Source organism: Strix uralensis, chromosome 4 (assembly GCF_047716275.1).
Source record: "Strix uralensis isolate ZFMK-TIS-50842 chromosome 4, bStrUra1, whole genome shotgun sequence".
Taxonomy (NCBI): domain Eukaryota; kingdom Metazoa; phylum Chordata; class Aves; order Strigiformes; family Strigidae; genus Strix; species Strix uralensis.
This window is the reverse complement of record NC_133975.1, coordinates 49,478,701-49,498,884: the sequence shown is the minus strand read 5'-3', so window position 1 is coordinate 49,498,884 and position 20,184 is coordinate 49,478,701. Positions and strand designations below refer to the sequence as shown.

General features: G+C 39.0%; 1 protein-coding gene across 1 annotated transcript in view; it reads left to right on the top strand.

Annotated features, from left to right (window-relative positions):
• MND1 (meiotic nuclear divisions 1) overlaps window positions 1-20,184 on the top strand; it is a 43,544-nt gene that overhangs the window by 10,572 nt on the left and 12,788 nt on the right. Inside the window, exons 5-6 of the mRNA XM_074865090.1 lie at window positions 12,147-12,221; window positions 14,098-14,212. Coding sequence (XP_074721191.1) covers window positions 12,147-12,221; window positions 14,098-14,212 — 190 coding nt within the window. The remainder of the gene's footprint in view (window positions 1-12,146; window positions 12,222-14,097; window positions 14,213-20,184) is intronic.

Sequence of the window (20,184 nt, the reverse complement as noted above, 5' to 3'; positions counted from 1 at the left end):
GGGACCTGAAATACCAAGTTCTTCAAAGATCTTACAGTTGTTAGTGTAACTATTGACAGTACTGTAATTCAGTAGCTTGGGGAAACAACCAGTTTACTTCCTTTCCCCAGTCTGGTTTTGTGACAGTTCATTTCACTGTTCAGTTCAAAACCATACATTTCACCATTTTTTTTTTGTTAATTGTCACACCTTATTTCTCATGTTGTTGCTTTCTTGTGGGTTATTCTTTTGTATTCTTAGGCTTTGCAAGGGAATGTTTAACAGCAACTGGTATTATAGCTACTGTTCTTTCTGAGACTGAGAGCAGGATGGTGTCACCTTGTACTATAACAAAGATTAAACAGAATCAGTTTAGAGCAGGATACAGGATGGACTTTTTATGCTGTTCCCTGACTTGCAACAGTGACTTGGGGAGAGTTTCTGGCAATTTTTCTCCCACTAAGCATTGCATTGAACCAGTGTTAGTTAAGATGGAAGGCATTAGTTGATGTTTCATTCCTTAAATCCCTGCCCTAGGGTTGGTAAGAGGAGGAATTTTCGCTTCCCATGACTCATGTATTGAGCCAGGAGAAGAGTTTAGAAGTCAGTACATCCTAACTCTCCTTTTGGAGCTAGTTTTAAAAAAAAAACAAAACCAAACAAAACCAAAACCCTAGGAATGAACTTGTCGAAATAGAGTGACTTCACATGTACCAAGTTGTTTGTACTTAGGAGCATTGAAATATGAAAAGAAAAAGGATATATTTTATTTATTAAAAAAAAAAAGACTCAGGGAATGCTATATTAGGAAATGCTTTTGTTAGGAATGCACATTGTTTGAAAATAGTTAATGGAAAGAAATAATCATATTGGTGAGTAATCTGGCTTGAAGCCTCCTGGAGATGTTTGACAACATAACTAGACGGAGAGAACCTTATTTGTTCATAAAGCACACAGAAAATGTTGAGTTTTAACCATCAGAAAGTTCTTTCAGGATGCAGCTTGGTTTATTTCTATCCTTTTAGACAGATATATTTTTCCTCGTCAAATACTGTGACTGGATTACTGCATGAAAAGTTGCTGAATAGAGACTGCTTGAGACTGCTGACTGAGGCACAAGAAACTTCTGCTGTCCACATTGTTTCAGTCTGAACAGCCTCCTCCTTGATCCAATTGACTCAGTTGTCAGTGTATTTCCGCACAGTTTGGAGATTGATTCTGGACTGCAAGTAGGTACAAATGCTCAGAGGTGACTGGCTTAAGGTACAAATCCTTGGAGATGACAGATGATCAGTGAGGGGTAACAGGCCTGATAGTGCTTGGAGTTGGGTGATGTTGCTGAAGTTGCCAGACACAGGCACTTTGAGTCAGCCAGGGGGTGCCTGTGGGATCTAGTGCTGTGAAGCAAGTGTTTTGCATTGCTTTGTAGAAGTGTCCTCAGCAGATGGTGTATCAGCCTTTAACAGAGCTCCTTACACACCTCAGATCTCTATTTCAATTTCCAGTCTCTGTCGATGGTTTTGAAAGCAGGTTTTTCTCCTTGTGGCAGTGATGGGCTATCCCTAAAGGTACATGTGCAACACCTGTGGAATCTGTGGCCTAATGCTTTTGATAGAACAGTTTATTTTTGGGTGATCAATTGAATAGCTGTAGTGATTCAGTATTCAGTATGTTTTTAAAAATACTTTTTTTCATTTATTGAACATAAAGGACTTGCTGCTTAAAGTGTCTTAAGGTTTATCATGATAGTAAGCTTTGCTGAAATACCTTCTAGAAAAGCTTAGAGCTATCTTTCTAGTATGAATTTTATGAATGTTAGGGAATAGATAGCATAGTTAAAGAATTGTCCTCTAAAACCAGAGAAGTATATCAGTAGTTTTGCAACTAATACATGTGGTTTCTGTTAGGAATTATTTATTTAGACATTTTTCTCTAATATGCATGCTTACAATTTAATTTTATTAGGTTGCAGAAAACGTAATAAATTGTCCCTTTCCAGGAAAAATAAAAGTCAGGATCCCAATGTGTTGACTAAGCAGTTACGGCAGTCTTCCCATATTCATGCTGGGCCTCCCTTTTTCTCTCGTATTTCAGGGCATCTAATTTAGCTTTCTACTTTATTTATTCTTCCTTGGATTGGCCTGGCCATTTTGATAATCTGCAGCTCCAGTCTGCTGGGTGATTCCATTCCCTTCTGGCTCACTTTCCCCCCCCCCCCCCCCCCCGCCCCCCTCTTGCATAGTAATAACTCTCCCAACAGAGGCAATTAGTGACCCCTCCCTGTTTTCAGCCTGCAGGCTTTCACTGACCCTGTACATTTTCTTTGAAATCAAGGACTAGACACATAAAGAAATGGCCAACTGTGAAGCTGGTGTGGTATGGACTAGCTAATGTCATACCAACCAGTGGGAGATGTAGCAGTAAGAAGTATCCTAAAAGCAAGAGGCTGAGAATTTGCATCATTTAAACATTGAAAATATGTTGATTATTTCTATGCCTGTTGATCCTGTAAAGCTTATTTCACAGAATTTCACAGAATCCTCTAGGTTGGGAAGGACCTTGAAGATCATCCAGTCCAACCATCAACCCAACATTAACAGTTCCCAACTACACCATGTCCCTCAGCGCTATGTCAGCCTGCCTCTTGAACACCTCCAGGGATGGGGACTCCACCACCTCCCTGGGCAGCCCATTCCAACGCTTAACTACCTGTTCTGTAAAGAAATGCTTCCTAATATCCACTATAAATCTTCCCTGGTGCAACTTGAGGCCATTACCTCTTGTCCTATCGCTCATTACTTGGTTAAAGAGACTCATCCCCAGCTCTCTGCAACCTCCTTTCAGGGAGTTGTAGAGGGCGATGAGGTCTCCCCTCAGCCTCCTCTTCTCCAAACTAAACAACCGCTCCTTGTACGACATGTGCTCCAGACCCTTCACTAGCTTTGTTGCCCTTCTCTGGACACGCTCGAGTAATTCAATGTCCTTTTTGTAGTGAGGGGCCCAAAACTGAACACAGTCATCGAGGTGCGGCCTCACCAGTGCCGAGTCCAGGGGTAAGATCACTTCCCTGTCCCTGCTGGCCACGCTATTTCTGATACAAGCCAGGATGCCATTGGCCTTCTTGGCCACCTGGGCACACTGCTGGCTCATGTTCAGCCGGCTGTCAATCAACACCCCCAGGTTCCTCTCTGACTGGCAGCTCTCCAGCCACTCCTCCCCAAGCCTGTAGCGCTGCTGGGGGTTGTTGTGGCCCAAGTGCAGCACCCGGCATCTGGCCTTATTGAAACTCATACAGGTGGCCTTAGCCCATCGCTCCAGCCTGTCCAGGTCTCTCTGCAGAGCCTCCCTACCCTCGAGCAGATCAACACTCCCACCCAACTTGGTGTCATCTGCAAACTTACTGAGGGTGCACTCGATCCCCTCATCTAGATCATCAATAAAGATGTTAAACAGGAGTGGCCCCAAAACCGAGCCCTGGGGGACACCACCAGCCGCCAAAACCATTTCCTGGATCAGTCTCCTGAAAGACGCTAATAAAGTTTTATTTGAAGCAGTCCAGGGTTTTTTTACCTCTTTGCATCTTGCACTTGAAAAATGTTGATGTCTTGAAACGATTCTGAATTTAGTAAGTCCTGAAATGTCCAGCAGAGAATACTCTTCTAATGCTGTAACTTATTAGAGCCTTCTGGAATTATGTTTAATGGCATGCTACAAAGCCCTGGAGGGTATGCTTAGTTACTGCTGTCATGGCAGTGTTCTAAAAATACGGTGCTCTGGAGGCTTCTGTTAGAATTAAGCAACCTCATACTTTGGTGTTCATTAGTTGAATTTCATGCTTTTCCTTTTACTAGCTGTTAATATGTAACTAGATTGATGGTAACTGTGAACTGTAGGTTTTCCTTTCCTGCCTTCTTGATGAGCATAAGCTAAAATTGGCATGATTTAAGAGCAATTTTTTTAGAAAAAGCTGGCTCTGTAGTAACTGTAAAGATTATAAAGTAGGTTTGAAGGAAGAATCCTACTATATTAAAGAGGATATATTGTTACTGTGGCCCCAGTAGTATAAATTGTATATTCATTATGATATAATGCAGGAAAAAATACTAGTGTTTTCTAACAGTGTTTTCTGTGAAACTGTGAATTTTTTAAGTAATATCATCACATGGTTTACCTTACCTTTTCAAAGGGGCTTGCACACTGGCTGTTGGCTCCATTTCTGACATTGCAATCAAACTGTTTAATCTGAAATGCAAAGAAATTGGAAATAAACATGGGGCGCTCACTCCAGAAGCCCAGTCACATCTGGCACAGATGCAGCCCTATGCCCTGCACATCTCCCCGTGCCCCACAGTAGGCATGGCAGGTGTGAGTGACAGTTCAGCATATCAGCAGAAACCCAGCATCCTGAGAAAATTCAAAGGCTGAAAGGCCAGGAGCTTCCAGCCTGGGGATAGGTCGGAGGGAATACTACTTTCAAAGCTGGATTTGATGGAACCAGTGAATTGTAATCTTATTTAATTTGAACTTTGACTTTCACCTTAAAATCTTGTCATTCAATTAATATAGCATATTTCATTTTAGAAAATTAGCATGCATGCATGTGGAAATAAAATACTAGCATGCGATTATATGTGTCACTTCATAGCATTTTCCTCTTCTGAAAGCAATGAAATAAAAAAACCCAGAAAACCAGAGTATAAAACCAAAATGTGTGAAGTTAGTTTGAAGCAGCAAGAATTTAGAGGAAAGGTCTTTCCCATCGCAGTCAAACAGCTCATTATTGAACACGTGATAGTTCCATCAAGGACTATTCTTAGTATCAGGAATTTGAGATGACTTGGTTGTCTGTCTGAGCATTACTTAAAAACGTTGAAATTGGCATAAAGAGTTAATATGTAAGAGTGTATTTTACTGAGATTTTTTTATTTTATTGATAATATCTCAGTCTAGAATTTGGGGGGGGGGTTAAGTCTGTGCAATAAATTTTTGATTTGTGTTTTGTAGTTTTTAGGCAGGACTTGAGCTCAGGGAATATCAAATGAATATTGTGTTTTAACTTGGGACTGTCTCTGCTGAGTCCCTGAAGACATTGTCAGTGTACGGCCCAGCTGGTTAGGATAGCAATCTTTAAAAGCCCGTTAGGGAAAAATTAGAACTTTTCTTCTTTCTCTCCTTTTCTTTCCAAGGGAAGATATTTTTCCATGTTCTTTCTGCCTTGAACAGACCTATTAACTATCATTTTGGACTTCGGAGGTTTAGTAAATACACTAATATGCAGTAACAAGCATCCTTCATGTTCAGTATTAAAATTTTTCTATAGTTCTGTCGGTCACGCAAATGCCTTTTGGCTCTTTCAGCTTTCCCTATTAGACTGCCTGCATTTGTGATACAGAGTTGAAACATGAGGCATTTCAGCTTTTTTTTTTTTTTTTTAGGTTAATTTGGCATACTTGGTATTTGTATCTGAGTAGACGGCCATCTGTCCCTCAGGTCATGCCAATTATGCCAACTCTGACAGCAGCCAGAGAAATTCAGTTCTTTCATTCAGCCTGCACAACTGTTTCTTTCACCTTTTGTCTATTAAGGAGGTTGGCCTGAAGTGGTTATTTTCTGTTGCATAACTAGTACTTACCAAATGGTGTTGCAAATGAATGAAGCAAAACCAAAAGCTCATGGCAAGGCATCTTCTTGAAGTAAACTTTAACTTAACTATTATGGCAAATCTTAAAAGATGGAAAATAATTGAGTTACAAGCTAATTTTAACATAGAGGAGTTTACTATATAGTAATAATCTTTAAAATAATTGCAGCTAGCAATATAAGGTTTGTGCATGGATGGGTGAAGGTTCCAATGGAGCAGAAATTCCTCATTTGTTTGTTCTGGATACCCCGCATGTTCTGTTTTCTTTATCTAAAAGCAGTTGCAGGAAGAAGGATTCATCTCATACTCAACATGACCTGAGAATAGAGCCATGCCTAATTCGTGATATTTCAGTCTCATTCTCATGTGTTAGCATGTTAAATAAATCAGGATTATAGACCTAAATTTAATCTTGAAATACAAAATGGATTGTGTTTGTGGGAGGAACAAGTAAATCAGTATTACCCACATGAATACTCTAGCAAAACGTATGAATACTGCTTATTGAGTGCAGCGATCTAACTTCAGAATTCTTATTTTTTGAGAATCTTCATAGTGCTTTGTTGGACAATTGTATGGAGAGTCAGATATTTGTTCAGTTAGTTCCCTGAAGAAACCTTCACTTACTTAGATTGAGTGTCTGATACTTTTTTTTTAATCACTGACATAAGTTACAGTCCAAAACTAAAAAATATCCACTCGTTACCTCTTCAGTACTTCTTTAAAAAGACAGAACTTGCACACTGACAGAATTAGTAGCATGCTATTTTGGAACAAGTATTATTCACTTAAAAGAATCAGTGCACCAGCTCTTCATTTTGAATAGCAAATATAACTTGGTTTGGGTCATCTTTTTCTCCAGAAAATTATATTTATTCCTTACCTTCTCCCAAGTTTTTGAACTGATTCTTTCAAAGACTGCATTAAAAATGAGGTAATCTTATGGTAAGATTTGTAGCATGCATAAAGAGAAGCGAGTTCTTGTATTGAACATTTTTCCAGGATATCTATCATGCAGTACTTAAGAATTCTTGTGAGTACAGAAACATGGTGGGCCCTAACTCTGTCTCTTCTCTTTTTCTACAGTCTGTTTCCCATCCATTTTATGGTGTTCTCTTGCTGAAATAATCTTGTCTAATCTTTAATTTCTGCGTTAAAAATTCTTATTCTATATTGCCTTAATCTCTACTCTTGCTCTTACCTGTATTTCTTGAACCATTGCAGTCTCCCACATGCTTCTCTCATGCTCCTTCTGAGTCTCAGCAAACATGATTCCCTACTTCATATTGCTGAAGTGACTTATAGTGACTTAGGGTAAGACATTGCATTCTGCTTTTTTCTTTGTTTCACAAATGTTAAAAGAAAAAGAATAAAAATCTTATAATTGTATTTACATAACAAGTGTACGTTTGCTGTCTGTGCTTCACTAAGAGTACATCACATCCCTGACTAAAGTCCCAGTAAACCTGGGACCTGCCTCTACTGTAGTTCAGTTCAATGGATGGATTATACACAAAAATGGCATTTTGGGAGTGGTAGGCAGGCATCCTGAGAGCACAGCAGAAGTGACAATACTGCAGTTCACAGTAGTACTCTACTCCACTGTGAGCGTAATTAGCTAGCTTAAAAGTTTACTTCTGTGTATTTGGAGGCTCTGGCATTTATGTCTTTGTGACTGTATATGTAAAAGAAAGTAGTTATATGCTTACTTTGTGTAGTACTTAGAAAGCAATTCTGCACGTCAATGTGCTGCTTCCCCCCCCATCCCTCTTTTAAGTTTTATTGTTTTAGTCAACAGTGATTGCTGAGCGATTTCTTTTAGTAATGAGCTATGCCTTTCTTTTAGCATAGTAGGTCTGTTTTCAATATTTTCAGATTGTTCTTTGGCTGTTAATCTTTGCGTTTTTACTCTATATTATTAATCTGCTTTCTAGCTTCAAATTTTTTTTTATCTTTAAAATCTACAGGAATGCTTTGAAGTACTTTCTCTCTGTGCCTTATGTCAATTCCATTTAAGTTTTTCAGTGGTAGGATAGGTTTAACATAGCAAAGAAGTACACCCATCTACTGCAAATGTCACCCTAAACCTCTTGAACTGCTTTTGTTTAAGCTAAAAGCAAACAAGCCCTTGCCTCTGGCCTGAAACAAAGCATAGTGAGCTTCAAACCCAAAGTAAATAACTTTGCGAAGTTATAAACAATTAAAAAATGGATGTCTTGAATTCTTCTGTAGTGCCACAGTGAGTGGTGCTCACAATAGCAGTAGTTTTTAATACCATTTTTGGTTGAGTGTTTTGGCTGAAAGAAAACTGAGTGTATGATATTTCTCTTTAAGACCATAATGACAGTGGGCTAACAGCTGTGAATGCTCTTGGTGGTTAGCATATGAGACCTTGGTTTGATTCTTGTCCAGTGTACATACTCTGGGGTCTGTGTTTGCATGGCTTACACCAGGTTTGTAGATATTTTAATATGCTAGGGAGACAAGCTACATGTTTGGTGGGTTATTGGTGGTTAGAGTGGTTAAGAATGAGGAACCAGAAGGAATACAAGCAACAAAAACTTTTCCTGGAGAATAAAGATCCAGTTGTGTAGAGCTAGGACAGTATCAAGCAGGTTTTGAGAAGGAAGGTAACTGAAACCTGCTGCTGTTGTGTGTCAGAGTTAAACGTTCCTGTTCCAAAGGTACATCACCAACTTGCCAAAGTGGAACCCTTGTAATAATAGTATATTATAAATTACCTGTGTACAACTAATCTGTATCCTTTGATACAAACCAGACCCCAAGGCCTGTGATGGAACTGATGGTTATCATCAGCACGTAGCACTTGGCACATGCAAACTGCTGCACAGATGTATAGCTAAACATTGTGAAACCTTTGCAAAGTAAGTAAGAACATCCCTTTGGGGGACTTTGGATTGAATTAGTGTCAAAGCTAGGCCAGGGGTCAGTTAATTGACCACAGTGGTCTGTAAAATTAAACGAATTGTTTCCCAACATTCCTGTTTTATAGATGCTAGTTACTTCATTAATTTGTCTTGCAGGTTCCCACCATGTTTTGCAAACACTGAAAATGCTCTCGTGGACATTTTTTTTTACTTTTTAGCTTTTAGTTATTTAGTCTCTCCTCCTTCTTTGAGCAGCTTTCCCCTAGATGACATTTTTCTAGCTTGCTTGCATATTGCTTAAGCATGTACTGATATGGAGCCATCAGACAGACTGGAGACGTGAAACTTTCTAGTACAGTAGAATATGTCTTTCTCTACTTGTTTTCCACACCTGGTCAGTTGCCCTTGTGGCAGAAGGTTCATATGTCAGAGCAGACACCTCTCTTAAGAAACAGAGAGGGGAGACAGTAGGTAGCTTTTTTTCCAGATCGATCTCACTGCTATTGGCAGGAGTCAGATTTCTCTTAGGGTGGTTAAAGATCCTTGAGAAATTATTTGCCAATTCCCTTGAAAAATGTCCCAAGATCGCTCCAAAGATTGAAATCTTCCATCTGCTACTGTGCTCCTTTGCAATCAGGCTTTTCTACAGCTGGTGACTGGGAAACTAAGTCACTGTATTTGGCCAGATGTGATCTTTTGCTGTCATACATACACAACACTTGCAAATTTTGCCCTTTTTTTTTTTTTTTCCTTTTAATGCCCTATAACCTGTCATCTGCCCTTTGCCCTTACCTCTTAAGTATTGTATCATCTGTATTCATTCTTCCTTCAACTCCTTTATCCTTGCTGGTTGTCTTTCCTTCTTTCATGTACAGTTATTTTCAGCTGTGTTCCTACCTCTGTATCCAAGCCTTCCTGCTTCCCTCATTGTCATAGATTCCTTGCACAGACCCTGGCCATCTGTTCCTCACCCTTTGCATCCTTGTCCTACGTTGGTATTTTTCAGTATCTCGCCTCCTGCTATTCCTTTCCTTATCCTCGTCTTCAATTTGTTGTCATGGGAATACTCACTGTGAGTTCTAAATAGTACACAAAGAGCTGTGGATTCATTTTATTTTGTAAATTTTTGATTGTGGAGACAGAATTAAAAAACCTAAAACCCTAAAACCTCCCAAGAATTTAAAATCTGTGAGAGAAGAAGACAATCTCGAATAAAATTGTATAAAAATCATCATTGCTTTTAGACAGAGGAAGATCTTCTAACCTCGTGGCATGGCAACCTTGCATGTTATGTAGGTCAGAATCTGAGAAATTTCTGTACTTCTCAGTGTTTGTCATTACTGTCTCTTTCATGATTAAATGCTGTGGAATATAGAGGACCAAGAAAATAATAAGAGGCCATACTGGGAAACATGCTTCCAAGCTGGAAACCAGCTTTTATGATTTTATTACAATTCCCTGAGAGCTCCTTCTGTGCTTCCATTTTAGAGAATTGAGAAACATTCCTAAAGAACTTAATGAATGTGAAAAAACAGAGAAAGAAACACCTTTGTGGCCTCTCTTGCAGAAAGCATTGGCTTGTTCTTTGCACTTGCGGTATATGGGCCTAGATAAACTCCTTGGCTTCTCTGCTTCCTCTGCAAGTTTTGTTCCAGAAAAGTTCTTTGTCAGAGTGTGCTCTGGTGTTTGTCTTCCCTGGGCTTTATGAACTGCAAACTGCACCTAAGTACTTCTCCTCTGAACTGTGCACTTCTGTTTAGTATGGCATAGTGTGGGGACTAACTTAATTTCTTAAGAATTTTGTGGAAAGCCCAGAAAGAGTGCTGTTTAACGATCCACCAAAATTAAGATGTTGGTGTACTTCAAGCCACATACTGAAACCCTCGCTGCCTCTGTGGTTACTTGCACTGACAGCGATGAGTAAACAGCTGGACATATTTTTCCCTGAATTATATATGCCTTACCATTACTGTAATTTCTATATAAATTGAAGAAAAACTAGAACATTCTTTTTGAAAGGAGACCTTCTTGTATGTATGTATGCTCACATATTCATGAACATATACTTATCCAGAAAGAGTAATTAATTTTTAAAAACTGAGCTATAAAAGGAACCCCTAAACCCAGTAAGCTGCAGTTGGGCTGAGTCAGTTCTAACCTATATGGACCACCAGTATGAGTTTTCTTTTTACCATTATGGCTGATCTCTAAAACTTAGCAGTAAGCTCTGCCTGATATTTATCATGCATTTATATTTAATATTTGTTTCTGAAAATACGGACTGAACATGAGTTTAAATAGAAATTGAGAAGCAATTATAGCTCCAAAACAGTTCTGTTTGCATTGTATGAATGTGGTACTTGTGTTTCAGCTGCACAAGAATATAAATGATATGGTTAAATTATCAAGCCTAGGGGTTGCAAGAAACGTCTAGGAATGCTTTTCCACTCAGTGGGGTCCTCAGTGAGAAAGGGAATTTATAAGTGGAGACTTTGTGTGAGGGTTTTTGGGGAAAGGCAGAATGAAACCTAAGCTCTGACAGCCACCTTCATTGTCTTCACAATTAGTCTGATACACTAGTTTTCTACCGGACTGGTGCTCAGAACATCTTAATGATAAACCAAAGAGTGAGTACTTACAAAGCATACTGTTTTTTCTTCTTTTTTTATTTTGGTGTTGGTTTCAAATGCAGTAACTAGTTTCCAAACTATATTTTATTAGAATTTTTTTTTTCCATTCTCATTCATCTCATTTAATATTTGAAGGTGCTTTGACTAATGCTGATTATTGTGTCTCTGAGGGACGAGTCATACATCCTGCTCAGCTTAAGAGTTTCCAAAGTATCTCTGGAAAACTTCCAACTAAACTGGAAGGCCCTGGTTCAAGATGGGTGGCGGATTAATGGAGAGAGATCTCTCTTTACGAATGATTCCTTCTGGAGTAACAGGAGAATGGAGGGAGTATTCACACCAGCCCTGTGAGACAGCCACTTCTGTGAGATTCCTCTGCCTCAGGCCTGAAGGAAGGGAACTCTGAAGTCTAGCAGTGTGGGTGCAGCACAGAAAGAGGGGACCATGGCTTTTCATGCCTTTGAGCTATAGAGGCTTCTATTCATCAGTATGCAAAAGGGATTGAGGCCATGCCAATGGCATACCAGACTTTGGGAAAACTGGTCTCAGCAGCTGAGCAGGTGGATCTGCTACAGCTTTTGTCACTGCTTCCATTGAATAAAGAGAGCTGGAAAAGGACCAGAGGACATCATCTAATCCAAAGCCTCCATGTCATGGAGTCCTTTGTATAGAGATGCCAGATTATGGTATGAAATAGGATTTTGATCCCAGGCTGAACATGCAGTACAGAACAAGATTATGTGCCATGGGAGTGAAAACTTCTTGGACTTTAAGTTGCTTCCTGTAATTCTTTTCTGTTGTTCAGAGCCTGAGACTTATATTTGGGTGCTTTTGTATTCATTTTGTCTTTGTTTTTATTATACAAGTTATAAACGTATATAAATTTATAAACTTAAAAGTGTATATCCATATGTTTATTTAAATATATTTATATGTATACACATTTTATAGGTATGTTTAATATATGTTTCTGAAAGAGGTGACTTTGTTCTTTGTTTCCTTTATCAGTTTGCTGAAAGCAGTCAGAAGAAAGAGGCTTTACAAAAAAGCATTGAGAAATCCAAAATTGGACGTGAAGATACTGTAAGTTGCTTTGACGGGGAGGTATTCCTGCCAGGAAATAGGGCTACAAATATACACGGTTTGTAAATACTAATGTAGTCATTGGAAATCCATTAATTCTAAATACTGGTGATGAGAACAGGATGTTATAAAAATCAGATACTGGATTATTCCTTAGTTGGTCATGCACTAACAAGTAAAATATTGACAACTGGTTGCTCCAAGGCTGAGAAAATGCGTGACTGCCTGAAGTCTAGTAATCTTCCAGGCTTTTTCAGATTTAAAGATATCTTAAAACTTGAACTACCCAGAGGTAGGTACCAAAGTCATCAATGGTTGCTGAACTGCCAAATCTAGTAGCTGCAAACTTAGGTGTTGGGCATCTTATTTTTTTACATCTTACTTATAATCTAGATTTCTAAATTACTATTCTGAGCAGCTGTGTAAGCTTGGTGCTTTTTGCATGCTGAAGCTGTTAACACTGCAAAATAATATTTAGGCTTCATATTTACCATACATAGGAAGTTGCATATTAGTTAGAAATACTTCATATGGTATTCTAAATTGCTGCTTTGTTTTGAGATGCTTAGTTTGAAGTGGTTTAAACCTCAAAAAAAATGCATAAACAGGGACAGCCAGAAGGTTTCTGGTGGAATTGAATTTTGTAGAAAAGTACCAAATCTTAGAATCCAAAATATTTTTCTATAGAAATGCTCTGGGTTTGACTGTAATCAGGGAATCACAGGCATGTTTCTCATGCAGTTGTGCTTGTCAGGTTTCCAAATGGACTTGGGCTTCTCTGCCGTGTGGCCTGCCCTAGTCACAAAAATCTATGGGTCCTGGAAATCCTGTTCTGGCTGATGCTTCCAATGTTTTGATTTGGGATTGTACATCAGGAAGAAGTCCTGAGAAATCTAGATCATGATGTAGGTCTCTGAGCAGCTGGCCTCCATACCCCAGCATCTGGAAGCTTTTGATTTCCAATCTGCATTTTCAGAACGTGCTGAATACAGACTGCTGGCAAAAGCACTCTGAATATGAAAGTTTTTGGGAGAAAAAAAAAACAAAAACAAAACAAAACCAACACCCACTCCACCCCCAAAAAAAACCCCAAACCAAAACCCACCTCAGGCTGCTGGACTGCCGTGGAAATTGCCACTGGCTAAAAACCCGATGGTTTACAAATTCATGCTATCTGGCTTTTTTTGGCTACCCAGTGCCCTAGCATGAGTTCTTTGAATCTCAGCTAGTTATAGTGTTTGGCTGTAACTACAGACTGAATTAAAACTATGTGCTGAGTTGGCTATGGGAGAGCTCATGTTGAGTCAGTGTCTGCAGATTCTTATTGATCAATAGAATATTTGAAGTTGGTATTGTATACTTTCCCAGCAAAGACTACCATATCATAAATATCTGAATTTACTTTTGAGACCACTGCTCTTAAATGGTGTGGGAAAAAGGAGGAAAATAGATTCAGAGGGTATTAGCACACAGCATACTGATTTGTGGAAGTATGAATGGTAGGTTGTTCTGTAATGCTGTCTTTAATTACAAGACTAGCACTCCTAAATATTGTTTAACCTTTAAACCCAACAATTAAGAACTCAGTTTGGAGTTTGTCAAACCACATAGAGTTCAAAGGTTATAGAAAATTGTTCTTTTGTTTATCCATTTTGGCTTTATTTTTTTTCCTTCCAGTTTGTACTTGATATCATTTAGTGTCACTGAGACTTTTGTGTGTGCATAAAATGCTCGGCTGGTTCATTGACAGAAACCAGCAGTGAAAACAGCTTTTAAATTTACATATTTTTATTTTTTGCAAAACATTCTGTGCAATAATGACTGATTTTTATTTTTGTATTTTTTTTATATCTCCCAACATACTTCAAATCCTCAGGCGGAACGTGCAGCTCTAATAGAGGAACTTGCTGCCCTTCGGCAGAAAAAAGAACAGTTAAAGGCAGAAATAGACAAATACAGAGAATGTGATCCAGACGTCGTTGAAGAAATGCGTAAGTTGTATATTGTTTAAACTGAACTTTTGCATGAAAAGGTCTGCACTTCTTTAGTTTAAAAACTGGTATGCAGAGATAAGCCAAAGAATAGCTGCTTTTCTTTGTAAAGCTGTAAGCAATACAATACAGGTACACAGACCATTTTTTTTCATGTTCTGTGTATTGTGTAAAGGGGTTCTTACTGCTATGTACTCTGCCAGCAACTGTGCAATTAACAAACAATCCTAAAATTGAAATACTCTGATGTGTTAGAATTAATATCAGGACCATTCTTTCTAGAACCATATTAATTCTATAACTTCTAAGTGTGGTGAATCCTAGAATGGGTAGGAAGAGTAGTCTGGCTCCCACTTACCTTCAATTCCATGCTGGCAAAACAGGTATCTTTCTACTTACTTTGTCTTGTCTGTTTAGAACATAAGCATTGTGTTAGAAACACTTAACTGTCACGTCTACATAAGTATGGTATTACGCTGTTGACTTACTGTTTGTACCACCTCTGACATGCTGGGTTTTGGTTGGAGTTTCTAATTCTAATGCAATATGAGGAATGATGAGGGACTTTAATACTTAATACAGAACTGGGCCCTGAAACATACTTAATATTCTGATCCTTAGCACGAAAAATGAAAAGCATGCATGAAATTTTATTGAATTTTCTCTACTTCAAATTTCATGTTTTATTTATTAGGTTCTTGCATTGCTACCCAAACACCACTGCGTATTCAGTTGCTGTAATGCCAGAATGCCATTACAGAGTGATGAGGAACAAGCACAGACCTTTTTCTGAGAAGATATCTGACTGAATCTTTCTCTTTCCTTATTCTCCTAACAAAGTCCACAGCTTTAGAAATGTGCTGAGAGAAAGCCAGGAACATAAACAGAGTTGGCAGCACACCCCAGAATTGGACATATATTTATTTTGAGGGGCTGTGACATTTTTTGTCAGCTGCGTTATCTTTCCCCAAGGATGTAATGGTATGCCAGGGAATAAGCAAACTCAAGACCTGAGGTTAGTTACTGTGCTGTAAATCCCTCGCTATGTGCTCTCCTGAGGACAAGTAACAGGCACATTCCAGCTGATTCCAGCTGTAAAAATGAATGAGGTTAGGCAGATACCGACAGCAGAGGGATTCATAGTGCCAGGTATTTTAACTGCTGAGATACCCTTGCACTGAATGATCTGAGGAGCCTTTCTCTGAAGCAGTTGCAGTGAGCACATTACTAAATACTAGGCACAAGGGGTCAAATGGCAGCCTGAATGCTAGGGCAAACTGCGTGAGCTGGCAACACAGAGAATAATATCCTGAAAAAGAGGGAAAGGGAAAGAAATTTTATCATTAGTTACTTCAGTCATGCTCTTCCTTTTTTTTCCTTTTTTTTTTTCTTCTGGAAATGTGTAGAAGCTCCACGTGAGCTTCTTCAATCAATGGAGGGATGAGCACTTAGGAAGCTGGTGAGGTTAGCCTTGTTGGGCTACCTGTAGGATTCCCAGGCAGTAGTGTTTTGAAAATAATTTGTCCCTGACCTTTGGTTAAAAAGTTTCTGCTTCACTACATGTTTCATCAGTCATTGTTGCACTGGCAGTGCACATTGTTGCTGGCAACTTATAAATGAATATATGTGATGTCAATTTTGAGGACTTAATGTCTTTGTCAAAGCTGAATGGAATTTTATGGGCTTTAATGGGGGAAAAAAAAAGTTGGGGGCATTTCTCTTTTTTCAGAGTGCAGCAAAGAGCAAAGGCAAACACGATGCAGGAAGTTATAGTTTTTAGTGTTAGAAGGCAATGAAGAATCTCAGGCAATGGAAGGTGTTCAGCTAGACATGAAAGTTACTGCTGCTGTTTCACAGAATAACCTTATAATCAAAGTTACTGGTTTACAGATTTTAAAGCATTTTCAAACTGCATGTAAGTGATATGATTTTCTACTGGCTGTACAATTTAGATAACATAATCCTTGTGATTATTTCCAATTAGATCACCTGAGCAGATTACTAACTCTAAATTACCTTTCATTTTGAGTCAGAAATCAGAGGTGGCTGTTATGTTACATAATTACACTCTTTTTAAGAGTTGGATTGTTCAGTATAATATGTTTTGTAATGGGCAGTTGTTACTTTCTACATTTGGGTTTTCCCTCTTCTTCCTTAATGACTTCAACCTGTAAGGAAATCTTTCTGATGCTCGATATAAAATTTCAATCTATTAATTTCCCATCCCATATCATAGAGCTGCCTTGATTTTTGTTGTGGTATTTTAGGGGTGTATCAAATTGATATCTGATTTCAGTGGACTTCAAATTTGGTGAATGCTTTGCTATGCCTTTTTAATTGCTCTTTCCCTCAAAGGGGTATTGCAGAAAAAAACCCCTACTGTACAGTGATGAGCCTCATTAAACCACACACTAATTCCAGGGTCAAAACAAAGTTTGGATGATTCATAGCAAATATCTGACGACTCAACTAAAAGATGAACATCTGTCTTGCTTCCTGAGTCTTGTGGTGGGAAAGTCATGTTTGACCATGTAACTAAATATATTATAATGCATATTCACAAGGGGGCAAATCAGAATACTAAAATACTGACTCTGTTTTTTGCTGACTTCACTGCTTGTCATTTTAATATCGGTAACAAATGTTTTGGTATATATTTTGGCTTAATTTCTTCGGCTTTTGTATTAGACAGATGAAGTATAAGCTCTTATGCCTTCCCAAGTTTACAGCATTTGAATGCAGAATTTCAGTATTTGTATGTAACAATTAACTAAAGTAAATAGCAGAAGAAACAAGATTTAGGGACTACCCACTAGAGGAAGCTACGTAATAGTCTGGTCTTGTGGATATATTTGGGTAATTCCATTTTGCAGGTAGGGTATTGTAAAAATATATCTAGAATTACAAAATATGTGGATTTCTTGTAACAACCACTGCAGTTCAGTGGTTGAAGCTTGTCTTTGTCGCTTGAAAGTGTTGTTTAAACCATCTTGTGTGAGTTAGAATTGAGTAATAAATTCTTCCTCAACATTAAAGGCAGTAAAACTGACAACAGTCATTGGAAGTAAAAAAAAAAAAAACCAACCCAAACATAAATACTGGGATTTTATACTTCCCTGTTAAACTTGTAATCCTGCCTCAGCTGGTGCAGGACATAACCCTTGTTTCTCAGCTTTGAGGCAGATTTTTGTAGACTGGAGGATATTCTCATGGGAAGCAGCCATTGCAGAGAAGAGATTCTCTGTTCCTCCAGGAGAAAGGCTTCTATGACATACATGTATGGATACATGTGATGCTGCTAGATTCCCTAAAGATTACTGTAGAGAACAAAGGTGTTTCAGTAGTTGATAATTTATCCAGATTTTCATAAAGACAACAGAAAAAGCTCATGTAACATCAAGATTAACCTGCTGCATAAGTTTAATTCTTTCTGCTCACCAGAGAGAGATGTTAGGGAGCTAATGAAGTTCTTCTGACAATTAATTTTATAGAAGAGTTTGTCTGGCAGCGTAAGTGTATAAATGGTATGGATTTTGCTCTGAGTTGTTGGCCAGTGTGTAACTGGAAACAGCTAAACATTTTCAGTGTTTACTGTAAAACAAACACTTCTAGAATTTCAAACTTCTTGTTCTTCCACTGTAGCTAGAGGAATGTTGATTTATATTAACACATTGTTGGGTCTTTGCTATTTTTTTCACAGTAGCTGTGCTTTGGTTACTTTGTGCCTTTGCATGGGACAGTAATCTCAGAAATAGCTACATACTGACTGAAGTTAGTGACTTCCATGTGGTATGATTGCTAATATTTATGGGGCTGGTCTCAGATGTTGCCTGTCAGCATTCCTGTTTTATTTAGCATGTTGTTAGAATGTCCAATTACTGATAATTTTTATGTCTTAGGCTTTTACCTTTAAAACAGTGATCTGAACGTGTCTAGACAAACTGTATATTCAAAAATTAGCAAACTGCCAGATACAACAAATGTAATGTAGCAATTTTGGTGTCAACCTTTTTACTTCTGCTCTCTTTGTTTATTTTTATCCTGTAGCAAGAGGCGTAAGTTGTTCAAATGAACATGATTTCAAACCAGAAATATCCAGATAGTTATCCTTTTGAATCTCCGAAAGCATGATCTCAGAGGCATCACTACCAGTCCAGTTCAGGGTTAGATTATTTTCTAAAACTAATACTTATATGACTGTGTGAAAATAAATTTTGGGAAAATATTCAGACTTTACTGAATACCATAAAAATGTCATGCATTATGTAGTATGTACTTGGAAGTGTCTTTTTTTTCATTGTAGATGCTTCAAAATTTTCTAATTCTGATGTGTCTAAACACTCAAAATCTCAGCTTGACAAACTGTTGTGAAGAATTATGTCAGGGTATACAGACAGTATGAGAAAATAGGTCTGGGTTTAGCAGTTTCTTCATCTTAACTTGAGGCTGAATGATGAAAAGGTAATGTTGGTTCAGCTGCTGGGTTTTGTGGGGTGCATAGTTTGGGTTTTGGGGTTGGTTTTGTTTTTTGTTTTTTGTTTTTTGTTTTTACAAGTACATAGAAAAATAATAGATTTAAAAGTGAGGACTCCTTTTTTTACTTAGTCTCATCTTTCAGAGAACTTATATATTTAATGTATTCATCTCCTGAAGATTTGGATGAGGATATGACAGGAAATAGGCAATGTGTGTTCATGTACATAACTTGTGGGCTATCTGCTACTAATAAAAACAAAACCACAAAGCACCCCCCCCCCCCTTTTTTTTTTCCTTTTTTCCTCCTTCATCATGGAACTACCAGAATTATAGAATGGTTTGGGTTGGAAGGGACCTTAAAGATCATCTAGTTCCAACCCCCCTGCCATGGGCAGGGACACCTTCCACTAGACCAGGTTGCTCAAAGCCCTGTCCAACCTGGCCTTGAACACTTCCAGGGAGGGGGCAGCCACAGGTTCTCCAGACAACCTGTTCCAGTGTCTCACCACCATCACAGTAAAGAATTTCTTCCTTAAATCTAATCTAAAACTACTCTCAGTTTAAAACTGTTACCTCTCATCCTATCCCTACACTCCCTGGTAGAGAGTCCCTCCCCATCTTCCCTGTAGGCCCCCTGTAAGTACTGGAAGGCCGCTATAAGGTCTCCCTGGAGCCTTCTCTTCTCCAGGCTGAACAACCCCAACTCTCTCAGCTTGTCCTCACAGGGGAGGTGCTCCAGCCCCCTGATCATCTTCGTGGCCTCCTCTGGACCCACTCGAGCAGGTCCATGTCCTTCTTGTGTTGGGGGCCCCAGAGCTGGACACAGCACTGCAGGTGGGGTCTCACGAGAGCAGAGTAGAGGGGGAGAATCCTCTCCCTTGACCTGCTGGCCACACTTCTCTTGATGCAGCCCAGGATATGGCTGGCTTTCTGGGCTGTGAGCACACATTGCTGGCTCATAGTCAGTTTTCCATCCACTAATACCCTTGAGTCCTTCTCTGCAGGGCTGCTCTCAATCCACTCATTGCCCAGCCTGTATTTGTGCTTGGGATTGCCCCGACCCATGTGCAGGACCTTGCACTTGGCCTTGTGAACTTCATGAGGTTTGCACGGCCCCACCTCTTCAGCTGTCCAGGTCCGTCTGGATGGCACATCCCTCCTTCCAGCATGTCGACTGCACCGCACAGCTTGGTGTTGTTGGCAAACTTGCTGAGGGTGCACTCGATCCCACTGTCCATGTTCCCAACAAAGATGTTAAACAGTACTGGTCCCAACACCAACCCCTGAGGAGCACCACTCGTCACTGCTCTACACTTGGACATCAAACCATTAACCACAACTCTTTGAGTGCAACCAGATGTGCACCAGTAATGAAAGAACACATTTACTCAGCTAATTACATCAAGCTAAGATTTTTTTAATGCTTCCCCTGCTCCCTATACTGTTCTTTGAATGGCTTGTCATTCAGTTGAAAGGTTGGCAAATTTAATTACCTT